This window comes from Schistocerca americana, chromosome 2 (genome assembly GCF_021461395.2).
Source record: "Schistocerca americana isolate TAMUIC-IGC-003095 chromosome 2, iqSchAmer2.1, whole genome shotgun sequence".
Classification (NCBI taxonomy): domain Eukaryota; kingdom Metazoa; phylum Arthropoda; class Insecta; order Orthoptera; family Acrididae; genus Schistocerca; species Schistocerca americana.
The window spans coordinates 79,855,316-79,868,207 of record NC_060120.1 but is presented as its reverse complement, the minus strand read 5'-3'; the positions used below and the strand labels follow the sequence as shown (position 1 = coordinate 79,868,207).

The 12,892-nt window shown below is 46.5% G+C and overlaps 1 protein-coding gene across 1 annotated transcript in view; it reads right to left on the bottom strand.

Annotated features, from left to right (window-relative positions):
* LOC124593793 overlaps nt 1-12,892 on the bottom strand; it is a 298,108-nt gene that overhangs the window by 173,622 nt on the left and 111,594 nt on the right. Inside the window, exon 6 of the mRNA XM_047132142.1 lies at nt 1,260-1,376. Coding sequence (XP_046988098.1) covers nt 1,260-1,376 — 117 coding nt within the window. The remainder of the gene's footprint in view (nt 1-1,259; nt 1,377-12,892) is intronic.

Genomic DNA, 12,892 nt, shown 5'->3' with positions numbered 1-12,892 from the left:
TGCTTTGCTTAGGCTCAACCAATCCGTTCTTATCCTTATGTTACCATACAGACACCAGTAACGGTAGAGGATAGCAATGGTTGGTGTTGTTCACTAGGCAATTGATGATGAGTAAGCAGAGATGCAAACATGATCACCGGCTGATTTTTGTGATTCTGCCGTAGAGCAGGCGGTACCTACACACCCGATTTTTGAGCCTTCCTCATTGCATACAAATGTCGCACGATGGTGGAATGACCACAGTTCATCACATGTGCCAGTTCTCGAGTAGACCTACATTGACGTGGGTCATTCTGGGCCAATGGGTTTAAACGATCTTCTTCAAACCCCGAAGGTCTTCCTGAACGTGGAGAGCCACTAGGTCAAAACGATACCCCTTAATGCGGGAAAACCATTTTCTTGCCATTCTCTGTCCAGTGGCATTATCACTATAGACGGCGCAAGTGTTTCTGGCTGCCTTTGTCACCCCTCTATAGGACTCAAACAGAAGAATATGTCGGAAATGTTCCGATTTTTCCGCTTGACTCACCATTTTCTAGCGTCCACAGCTCCACTCATTATCTCCATATGAAAAAGTGACAATATGTAAACTCAAATAGCAACAGTGAACTAGAAATAAAAAATGGCAATCGATGAATAAACCTAGAGCAGCCGGATTACCAATATACAAAACAAAAACGCTACGAACTTATGCATAACCTAATTTTATGGTATTGATACTCCACTTTTCTAGATGCGCCTTGTATTTAATACGAATGATGTCTATTATACCGAACATGATAAACATTATATTTTCCGCTGATGATTTTCCAATTTTTCCCTTCGCTTATGTGGCGACATGTGGTAGGAAATGATGTGAGTGGCAAGTGCTGATGAGTAGATGGCATAAGAAAACATCTGATGCTCATGTGTTACGATACCAGAGTGATAAATGGACGGAGTCAGTTTTTGCTGATGCTAAGAACTGTGATTAACGATCAGGAAACGAAGTCGGCGGAGCAGGTTTGCAGAGCGCAAGACGTGACGCAAAATGCGACTAGTTAGAGCGGTAACGCAACTTTCGGCACTAAAATAATGGAGTAGGAAGTATTCCGTCGTGGGACTGGTTGCGCGGGAGAGAAACGGCAAGTTTTTCCAGTGGGCAGAGTTATCAGCGGCGGCAGAACCGGCTGGAGATACGCAGGCCGGCCGATAAGTATCGGGCGCGTGCGGCGCAGCACAGCGCGGCGTGGCGGCGCGGCGTGGCGGCCATTTCTTACCTGGGTACTGCCACAGCGAGGGCGGAGTCAGGGTGGAGCCGTGCGGCGCTGCCGCCGCCCACGGCGCCACGCCATTGGCCGTCCGGTCGTCGCAAGGCGGGGCTTGCAGCACGGCCGCTGAAACACCACCAAGATGGAGAAGGCTCCTCAGTAAACGGCGTCACGCTGCTGCAACGTCGGGCGTTAGTTCGTTGCCGCGTAACGCGAAACTACACTGCTGGCTGCCGCAAGCGTCCAGTCAGAAAATACATCATAGTTTTGATGAAAGACGACTGTATGCAGTTTTTAAAATTGCAAAAAGACTGAGATACTCCTGATATTTGGGGCTGCTATCAAGCGCGTGAATGTCGCAATAAGGCAATCTTCAGCCGGGGATTGCTATATTTGTAAGAGAATTTCGGTTGTGCCTGTACTGTTGTTTTCTGGAAAAATAATTGCTTTAGGAGGATAAAAAATACAACAAATGCAAAGTCAATTGAACCTTTGACATTCCCTTCTGATAAGTAGGCCTACACAACTAGGAAGCGCGTTCCGGGGAATATCAGAGCGACAGTGCAGTGTTTCACTTGGTGAACAACTTGGGAGCTTCTCATGTATCACAGCGTCTGCAACGCCACTGACCGTCCAAAAATTAATCACGAATTAAAGAGACTTAGGATCTTAGTTATTCTTCTGGAAGTTTATCGTGGCCTTAACTCAAGGAGCGATATTAGTGAAAGATATCTCCTTCGATGCATGCAGACTTTGTTGTCTGTGTGTGAGCGTAGATGTGTGGTTCTTGTAGCCCTACTGAAAAAGCAGTGGTTCTGAAGAGGAAACTGTGGTTCATTCAAATTTTCGACAATGAGGGAAGTTAAGCAAGGTAAACACGAAACTGGGTACAATGTAATAAATACAACCGCGTCGTGCTACTTGTAACGGGCGGCTATAAGCCAACAATGTTAACTTGAAAGAAGAATTGTTGATAAAAGGTAATGCTGTCATCAACCCAAAGGTTTGTTCGAACAACGAATGGTCTTGTTGGTTTGTTCCTGCCTTCCTCCAACCTTTGAAGTGACTTATGGAAACAGATATAGAGGGATCTACGAGTTAACGTGGAATACGAACTATGGTGCATCTCCCCATTTTTCACATTAACAACCATTGGTAGAGGTGAATGAAGCGATAAGTGACAGATAAAAATGCTCGGACAGGCAAGTACTCGAAACCCAGACTTTAGAATTCGTAGTGTGGTACTTTAGCTCTGAGCTATCTGCAAAAACGCGACAACAATGCAACATGGCTGTACTTATATTGTTACAGATGTCTCCATACCGGATGTGAGCAGCTTTCTGAGTAGCCATATGATATCTCCTCGAAGTTGGTCTATTTTATTGCTTCTCTGCAGGCTCGAGACGCCGGATCAGAGAAGTGCTACAATCCACAGTAGAAGCCAGACAGAGACGGGCGGAAAGTGCATGGCGAACAATAATTAACAACATAAACGTTGATAGCAGAAGGACGTCACAAAGAAAGGAGGTCACACAGAAGGTATAAGGGGCACTCAAATGAAAATCGAATACCCGCCACCACGGTGCCTTGGAATACCTCCATTCAAAAGTAATCACCACGTTAAGGCACTTGTCTTATTGCGAGAGAGACGATGAGTTCCTGTTTCGTAGAATGCGTTCGGCCGCTGATGGATCAACAACCGCACCCTCTTACACTTCCTCGTCCGACTGAAACCGACGTTGACGCACGTCTTTGTTAAGATCGCCAAAGACGTGAAAATCACACGGTGAAAGATCCGGGCGATATGGAGGATGCTGCAATGTTCCCCAATCACATCGCTGAAGCGTAGCGTAGCCTTCGTCGGAATGGCAGCGTACCGAGCGAGGTGGCGCAGTGGTTAGACACTGGACTCGAATTCGGGAGGACAACGGTTCAATCCCTCGTCCGGCCATCCTGATTTAGGTTTTCCGAGATTTCCCTAAATCGCTCCAGGCAAATGCCGGGATGGTTCCTTTCAAAGGGCACGACCGACTTCCTTCCCCGTCCTTCCCTAATCCGATGAGACCGATTACCTCGTTGTCTGGTCTCCTTCCCCAAACAACCCTTGAATGGCAGCGTGAAGACGGGCGTTATCGTGCATCAGGATGATTGCGTCCGGCAGCATTCCTGCGCGTTTTGGTTTTGTGGAGCAGTTTCTGCAAAGTGCGTTGATTCTGATTCCACGTTTGCGGAACTCGACGAGCAGAGGATTCCTGAAGGTGGAGGTGGTCATCATGACCTTACCGGAACTCGTGCGAACAGGGACGGGGGAGATGTGGACGGAATGAGATTTTCACTCTGCAGCGGAGTGTGCGCTGATATGAAACCTCCTGGCAGATTAACACTGAGTGCCAGACCGAGACTCGAACCCGGGAATTTTGCCTTTCGCGGACAAGTGCTCCACAGACTGAGCTACCAAAGCACGACTCGCGACCCCTCCTCAGCTTCAATTTTGCCAGAACCTCGTCTCCTACCCCCCAAACTTCACAGAAGCTCTTCTGCGAACCAAGGTCCCGAGGTCGAGTCTCTGTCTGGCATACAGTTTTAATCAGCCAGGAAGTTAGTAAAGTTGGCTGTTTCCATTGTTGGTTCTGCCGTTTACCCTGGGGGTCAAAATGGCGGTGGCCAGAAGAAACACATGCGTGGACGTCGGTTTCTGTCGGACTAGGAAGTGCAAGAGTGAGTGCGGCTGTGGATTCGTGAGCGGCAGGCTGAGTTTTACGAAACAGGAAGGAAACGATCATCGTCTCGTCTCCCAATGGAATAGATGTCTTATAGCGTTTGGTGATTACTTTTGAATGGAACCATTCCACGGTTCGTCTCCTTGTGGCGGATGAAGCGCCTAGAACCGCTCGGCCACCGCGGCCGGCTCAGTTCCAAAGACATTTTCACGAATGCAGTTACCGTCAGTATTAGAGCTATTACTGAGTTAAATCTTGAAATTTTCGCGGCGTGTCGAATACGCGACGGTGTTTCGAAATTGAAGCGGGTCATCGTTCACGAAAACGCAAGATAGTTCCTTTGCGCTCCTGGCGTCGAAGACTAGGGCCGTATATACATTAAATGGTCTCACGTATAGAGTGCACAGATCTTTCAGAAACAGGCTAATGTCAGTGAAATTGTCATTTTGCGTGTGTTTAGTACCTGCAGCTCCTGTTTATTAATAATTATACTTTATACTCATCTACCACTGAAATGCGTGTTTTCGTCGGTATACACGTTTCGCTTCTGCAACAAATTGTCAATGAAAGGATATCCTCGTCCTTTTCTTGCTTACAGTGTGGATGTGACCTGCAGGCACCATAATTCCTGACATTGTCAGTTCGAGGCCGATCTGCAAAGTAGGGCCTATGATAACTGAAGAAAACTCGACAAGCCAAGATCGCTAAAAAAGCATTATATTGGACGACCGGATCCATTGACAGTGTAGTTCTGTAGAAACCGGTCATCCAATAAATTGCTTTTTTAGCGATTTTGGCTTGTCGAGTTTTCTTCAGTTGTCATTCTCGTACAGAGGTATACACGCAATGGTTCGTCCTTGACTGTGAAACATTCCTTTCGTACGTACCTCGGAGCTTCTGTGACGCTGCACGGAAACACAGTCGCTGTCGCTGCCAAAATCCACAAACTCTAGGCGATGTGCAGCGCGCTAGTCGCGACGCACTGCTCCGCGGAGTTTGTCGGAAACTTTTATTGGCGGATCCGGATTAAGTCTCTGCCCTGTTACGCTGTCAGTCACTCTGAATACAGGTCACCAGCCTCACTGACTCGCGAGACAGGTTTAACCACCTCAGAACTCCGAAGTCTGTAATTGAAAGCCTTGTAGCTACCTAACTACATTCACGAAGGTTCGAACATGCGACCACTGGACTGAGACGTCTACACCGCTAACATTTCCGTATGCCACCTCCATCTGGCTGTTAGCAGTTATCGCCGATAACTACCACAACAACAATACAGGAATACAATTTAAAATCAACTGAGACAAAATCAGACAAAAACATCACTCTAAGATTTGCACGGAAACGAAATTTATTGGCGTGAATTAATCCTTGTCAAGTCCATCACTTTTATACACCACCACCCCCAGATAACTAATGGTCCCATGGTCTGCTCTGAGGCCTGTTTCTACCGAACAAGTACACGCTCACTAGTCCGCCACTCACTCCAAGAACAGAAGAAAAATGCCTGTGATGAATTCCAGCCCACTTTCGGGAAAACGTTTCCAAATGTTCTGTAGGGTTTCTGTTCCCGGGAAGGTAACCTCGTTGATCTCGAAGGATCACTATCTCCAGACTTCCGAAATGAGCATTACATTAAAACACAAACACTGCCCCAGACGACTCACGACTTGCCACGTCAAGCCCATGAGGACTGCCGACCGATTCTCCGGTTTCATGAGCTCCAGCCTGCTCCACGAAATTATTTAACATATAAACCTTTCAGCCAATCAGAATCAGGAGAAGAATGTAACCCTTCTCATTGGTCATTTCCTGCTCCGGGTTGCAGCTCTTCTGTAACATTCTGCTTCCTAGCAGCTATTTAAGAAGCCTTACTGAACGATTGTTGGAAACACCGACCGTCGTGGGAAAATTATTCAGCCTGTAAGCCAGCCATGATGGCTTCGGCCACCCTCAGCCCGTTTACGACGCCAAACAAAAATTCCTTTCCACAGCAGCTGGAAACTGGCGACTGGTTGTGATACAAGGTATCCAAAGCCATGCACTGTACAGTACTTGAGAAGTGTGTATGCAGTTGTAGTTCAGTAAAGATCGATCAAGAGTTCTATAGTCCAAAGATGGTGTAAAAACGGATGACTGTGATTTATTAACCCGTCGCCGGAAACGTAGGTTGGAGGAATCGCGTCTTGTACCCTTGATGCGCAAAACCATTTTAGCGCTCACTTAAAGCGGAGAATGGCGTTATAACTTCGAACACCGTGTGTAGTTTCCGTAGATTTCTGAAGTCCACACCGGCTTATCTTCAGTTAAGAGCCATAAGTTTTTTCCATAGAGAAAGTGGCCGCTGAAAAGTAAGTGGTAGTTGCAAGTAAAGTTTGTCTTGTGAACTATATTTGTTCTGTCGCCGTACATTTCACATCACACTGCTTCACCACACTTACCTTTCTCGTTATTAGCTCAGGATGGCAATCTTCGCTGACAACCTTGATGGTTGGTCATCTTCTCTGACTACCTTGCTGTTAGCAATGGCCATACCAAATCTGATCTTATGAAGTAGTTCCCCAGCTTCTTTCTTTCTCTGAGATTATAATTGCACAATCCTGTAATACATGTAGCCTTAGTAGATCTATTTGCCTCGCTTAAAATTTTCCGTTCTAGATGTTTTTTACTTATGATGAATTCAGTATGTGGAAGGCACCTCGTTGTCGTGCGGTAGCGTTCTCGCTTCCCACGCCCGGGTTCCCGGGTTTGATTCCCGGCGGGGTCAGGGATTTTCTCTGCCTCGTGATGGCTGGGTGTTGTGTGCTGTCCTTAGGTTAGTTAGGTTTAAGTAGTTCTAAGTTCTAGGGGACTGATGACCATAGATGTTAAGTCCCATAGTGCTCAGAGCCATTTGAACCATTTGAAGGCACCTTGATTCGTGCTCTCTTCTGCTGTGAAGGCGTGTGTACGTGGAAATCCATGACTGCAATATTAAAAAGGAAAACGCTTCCTAATATTCAGCAAAATATTTCAGAAAATTAGAAAGTTTTTTCCTTTTTAACATTATTATCGTGCTCTGTCAGGTACCGATGGCAAATTCAATTAACCCCTGATTGCCTTTACGCGACTCTTTTCTTGTCAGTTCTGAATGAACTACAGTATGCGTAAGTAATATGGTCGTAGGTTAGGTTAGTGTTGTTTAACGTCCCGTCGACAACGAGGTCATTGGAGACGGAGCGCAAGCTCAGGTTAGGGAAGGATGGGGAAGGAAATCGGCCGTTCCCTTTCAAAGGAACCATCCCGGGATTTGCCTGAAACGAATATGGTCGTAAACACTGGTTGTGACTCAGATGTTTCACGGAGTCAATGGGTTCGGTGTAGTCTGCGAACCGTAGTTTCGAATTATATTCCATGAAAGCAAAGCTGTAGTGGATGGATTCCATCACGAGCTGTTGTGCTCCGCGACTGTGAAAGTGTTATAATCAGGCGTGAACACAACAATCAGTTGCACATAAATCTGTGCTGCAGATCTGGCAAAATTTGAGCTACAGTAGGCCTATAGCTATCATTACTGCACTGACGATGGCTGTAGTGTAGCTGGACTCTAGCTACACCTGCAATAAAACACCGATGTATATGCGACTGATTGCTGTGCCCATCGCTGATTATAAAGCTGTAGTGCACGCCCCTATCCATGAGCTAGGGCATCGGTAGCTGGTCACCGTCTGTCGAGCATCTCACCATTAGAGCTTTTGACTTTGCAGATATTGAGTGTCGGTCCTTAACGCAAAAGTACTGCGCATCCGAATCCTCCTGTGCAGCAACAACGAAAAAGACGACTCTAGCACGGCAATTAAGTCATTACAAGTATAGGTAGCTACTAGTTTATGTGTTTGATGATCTCATGATCACGTTTATGTCTTTCTGGCGGCAGTAATATTTGTACACGTACTCTCATGTGTAACCATCGCAGCCTCATTTTAGAACTTGGTAATCGCACCGTCATCAGACCCTCTACGTATTATTGGCATCGTTAGACCTAATGTTCATGTATGCGTTTTCACGAGCACAGAAGACTGCTTCAGCTGACAGCTTACAGATTAATGTGTGGCTGCAGCAAACATGAGATCATTTACATGACGTACCTACTTACCTCCCATCTGCTGCCATCATTAAAGACAATGGTTGAACAACGACTAATGTCAATGGTTTGCTGCTCAGGCTGTTTCAAACCTAAATATCGAAACTCAGCCAAAACAGATCTGAGAGCGAGGAGAGGATTAGGGGTATCTTCTTGTCACTTTACCTTAACAATAACGCCGTTTATCGTCCTCCATTTACCTCTTCTGTGCTTCATCTCCCTATTTATTCTACGTCTAACATCAAACAGTAAAAATAATACTTAACTTTGTTGCTATAGTTGTTGCGTCAGTTACTGACAATAGCTTTGAATGCTGAAACATATAGAGATACCGCAGATTTACGAATCAATCTTCAATACAATAACTTTCAGTTGATCACGAGTCCTGGGCACTATGGAAATCTGTAAATGTTATTCAACTGGCAAGCACACAAATTGGGGTCAGTGCGTGAATGTTGGAACTTAGGTAAAGCCGCCGCAGGAACTCCGCAGAGGAGATGCTTGCATCTCATTGGCAGCGGAGTAATAGTTCGTGGCGGCGCCATCGTGTTGCGGTGGCGTAACTGGCGGCACCCATATTTGGAGGTGCAGCCGACCGAATGGCGGCCGACACCGCAATTTTGGTCCACACTACCTCCTCTCAAAATATGAAAACCAAAGAGCTTGCAGTAGAGGAGATGTGTTTCATAGTATCAAAGATGAACAAGTTCTCGTATATCTTAAGGTATGAGCTTTAGAATTCTTCGTTACTATATTTTTTTCTTCTTTTGGTGTATGCAACACGTTCGTAAAGTTTGTTGGCCGACATGGCATAACAAGAATGGCGCCGACTAGTAGTAATAAACAAGCCCTTCCCACCCAATGCGAAGTCTTATGAAACTGTAGCACAACACAGTCCAACATTAATATCCTCATGGTTTCCTTCCCTTCATCTCCTCCCCATCTCCATTCCCATTTTAGTACCCTTCAGCTTCTTCCCATCTTCTTCTTCTTCTTCTTCTTCTTCTTCTTCTCCTTCCTATTTGACCTAGCCCTTCCTCTTCCTCATGCATTTCGCCTGTGACAAAACAGCGCCGTCAGGAACATGACACGCAGGGTCCGCGTCCTGGCTGCCATTGCCTGGATAAGCCGCTACCCCTGGAGTACTGCAGCAGTGTCTTCATCACGGTTCCATCTCGCTCACTGACTCAGGCTTGTTATCAGGCGAAGTTCGATTTGTTGTCTCTTGAAACTTCGTCACAATTTGCGAAGAAGTTCACTGGCTACAGTCTCAGTGAAGTCTGTATCTGAAGGCCGTACCAGTCGGCTCAGCGGTTGACTATTGGCATTTTGTTCAGAAACAATAAGCTATCTTTATATTACTGCGGCCTGATGCACTGCCCGTAGAATATATCCTGCTTGGGTATAAGAATGAGTTTTGGTTCGATGAATTGATATTAAATGCTATTGTCTATTGCGGGTTTAATTTAATTGGATGTCTCCGACGAAGAGCGTATCCCAATTTTTAGCAGGCCTGGTGAGAGTTGCCAGACGACTGGAACAATACGGAAACCCCGGCTGGTTGAAGAGTAGCGCGCATCGGCCGTTCCCCAGCGAGGATGCCGGTCAGCTTCCCCTATCGCCATTGTCTGCGACGCCCATTGTCCCTCTCAACAAAACACTGCCGACCGCTCAAAAAAAAAGATATAAAGCTCTCAGTCCGAATGAAATGGCTACCTTTTTACTCATTATTTCAATTACATCTCGAACGCATTATTAATTTCGTAGCGTTAGCTAAAAAGCGGAAACTTACCGCGTTAAATTAGAATGGAAACAGGTGAGAAGAGTCGAGCAATAACATTGCAGCGCGTCATGATTTTGGTCTTTCTTCTTACTACTAACATTTTGATCAGCGACAGAGGACAAGTGATTCTACTTGCGCACGGTCTGCGTAGGACCATCTTCTGAGTGTTTCCGGTTCGGCACCCTTACCAGGCCAGTGGCGGTTTACCAGGGGTAATATTGGAAAGATACCAGGATGAGGTAGCTGTTTACATCGGGTAGGCGAGCGGTCCCATTGTCTTATTTGAAGTAATGATGGAAATTTACGATGGGGACTGCCTACCTGCACGTAAGCCGGAACGTCTTGTTTGCAGTTATCGCGCAAGTACAATTAGCCAGTGTGTTGCGGGATGCCAACCGCACGACTGTTAAGGCGCGCACCTAGAGTCTGGTGATGAGTACATTTACACCGTCACCTCTCCTCTTTTCGGCCAAATACTGGAGGGGAAAATTTCTTCCACCACCAGGATTCGAACAGACTATCACGATCTCGAGTGCCGCTGGAGAAGGGTGAGCTAACGACCTCGACTACTGGTTGATGTCAGAGGTTAATTCACTTTCCTTATACTACTAAAGAGCTTAGGACGCTGTAATCATTTGGTTTGAAGCTCTAATTTATGGAAATTCACGTCTGCTTATTATGGAACAACATTCTTAAACATCCAAATACTTTTCAGCAGTGGGTCCTTCTGCGCAGTTCTGTAAAATGCAAGCATGTTTTAAGTAATGATTCTTGTAAAAACATTGTAACTAAAAGAATTTTAAGGGGTTCACCCACATCGAGATTTAGATATTCCATGGCTTTCCTAAATACTTTGACCAAATGCTGGAATGATTCCTACAATGAAGCCACGGCGGACAGCTCTCTCTGTCGAGTAGATTTTGTGTGTATGTTGGCCAGATTGAACTATTTCGTGGTTTCCTAAACACGACGGCGTGCTGAAAGGTAATGCCCCCGCACTTTTTATGTGAAAACTCTCTAAGCTCTTAAAATAAAACAAACGTTATTAACATTCTCCATTTCTGTTCTTCTTATCCACATACTTGCAGCCTTCTACCGCTGGATGGCTCAGAATTGTAGCATGTAACAGGACAACGTAGAACGTAACTTTGGCGGTGCGTGAGAAGCAGCGTGCAGTAATCGAGCTTCGAATTCGAAGAGTTCGTCCACACTTCGAGGACCCCCAGCTACAGCATAAAAATGCCAGACCACACACGAGCGCTGCGACATCTGCAATAGTCCGACACCTTAGGGTCACTGTCATCCATCATCTTCCATTCAGTCCCAACTTGACCCCATCCGATTTTCATCTGTTTCCAAAACTTGAAGAGCATCTTCGAAGACTTCATTTTGATAATGGTGAAGCGGTGTAGGCAGAGGTGAGGTTGTGGCTCTTCCAACAAAAACACTGTACATTGACGATGTCAGAAACTGATCTCTCGTTGCGAGAAATGCGTTCGTGACCAAGGTGTCTACGTTGAGAAATAAATGTGTAGAAATGAAGAATAAAGATGTAGAGAGTTAATAACGTTTGTTTTGTTATGAAGCTTTTAAGGCTCAAAATGGCTCTGAGCACTATGGGACTGAGGTCATTAGTCCTCTAGAACTTAGAACTACTTAAACCTAACTAATCTAAGGACATCACACACATCCATGCCCGAGGCAGGATTCGAACCTGCGACCGTAGTGGTTCCGGACTGTAGCGCCTAGAACCGCTCGGCCACCCAGGCCAGCAAGCTTTTAAGAGTTTTCACATAAAACATTCGGAGACATTTCTTTTCAGCACGCTATCGCACTTCGAACGAATGCTCGGATAGTTCCTTTCACAAAATCCACTACGGTTAATTCTGTCGAGCCTTGTCCAGTGGAGCTAGTGCCCCATCGCTCTTGACCTTTATACCGACGGGACGCGAAGCTCTGACGTCCTTCTTCGTGAATCTTGTAGCTATTGGAGCCCCGAGCGTTATCCTCCTTCTCAAAACTTGGTGCATTCGCTGTCCGCATCAGCGGTCTGCATCTCTCAAACGGAGAACAGACGAGCACTTTTGTGATTAGAGGTCGTTTCCAGCGCTAAGGACGTTGACTGAACTCGTGGCGGGGCTCTCGCCTCATTCGAGCTGGCAGACGGTAGTGCGTCGGAGCGGCAGCGAGCGTTTGCGACGCTGTCGCCGGGGCGCTTTGCGAGACACTCACCCATGGCGGAGAGCGCGCTGGCCTGGTCCGGCGGCGCGGGGGCGGGCGCCGCGGCCTGCTGCGGGGGCGGCGCGGTGGCGGCGATGGCCTTGAGCTCGTGCTGCTGCCGCTGGCGCGCCACGGCGATGCCTACTGGGATGCTGGCCGCCGCGGACGCTGCTGAAACACGACGCGACACTCACAGCTCGCCACTCTGCGCTCCCCCGCTGCTCTCTCGCACTCCCACGCTTTCCGCATTCACGCCAGAAAGCGAATTATGAATTCTTCGCTTGAACTGCTGTGCAGACGCCACGATAAGATGACTGCGCAGTGGTTTAACGTCTTCTGAACCAAGTCATACAAGTTCTGCATACGGTAACTGTCAATGAATAACTCAGCTCTTCATGGTGTATACGTAATCAACAAAGATCAATATTCGCTTTATGATAACAGCTTGTTATCCAGTTGAACACCTCAAAGCTGGCAGCACAGCCTTAATAATATTTTTTCTTCATAAAATTTGAGAAAAGTTAAACCTCATTTCTTAAGATAATTGCACACATTTTGCACATTCTTACTTTATTAACATTATCTGGTCTATGAGTAAAAGCAAATAAGCATACAAGGCACAAAGTAGGACGTGCACGTTTATTATTGGATGCCTCAGGCCTTCACCACTTGCTAAGCTATATCATCCGGCAGGTTCTGCTCCTCAGAGACCCACCGTGAAGTGTCTGCCAGGGTGGAAAGAACAAACACAGTCATCAAGCCTAGCCATCCGTTACATGTTATATGCCAATCGTCC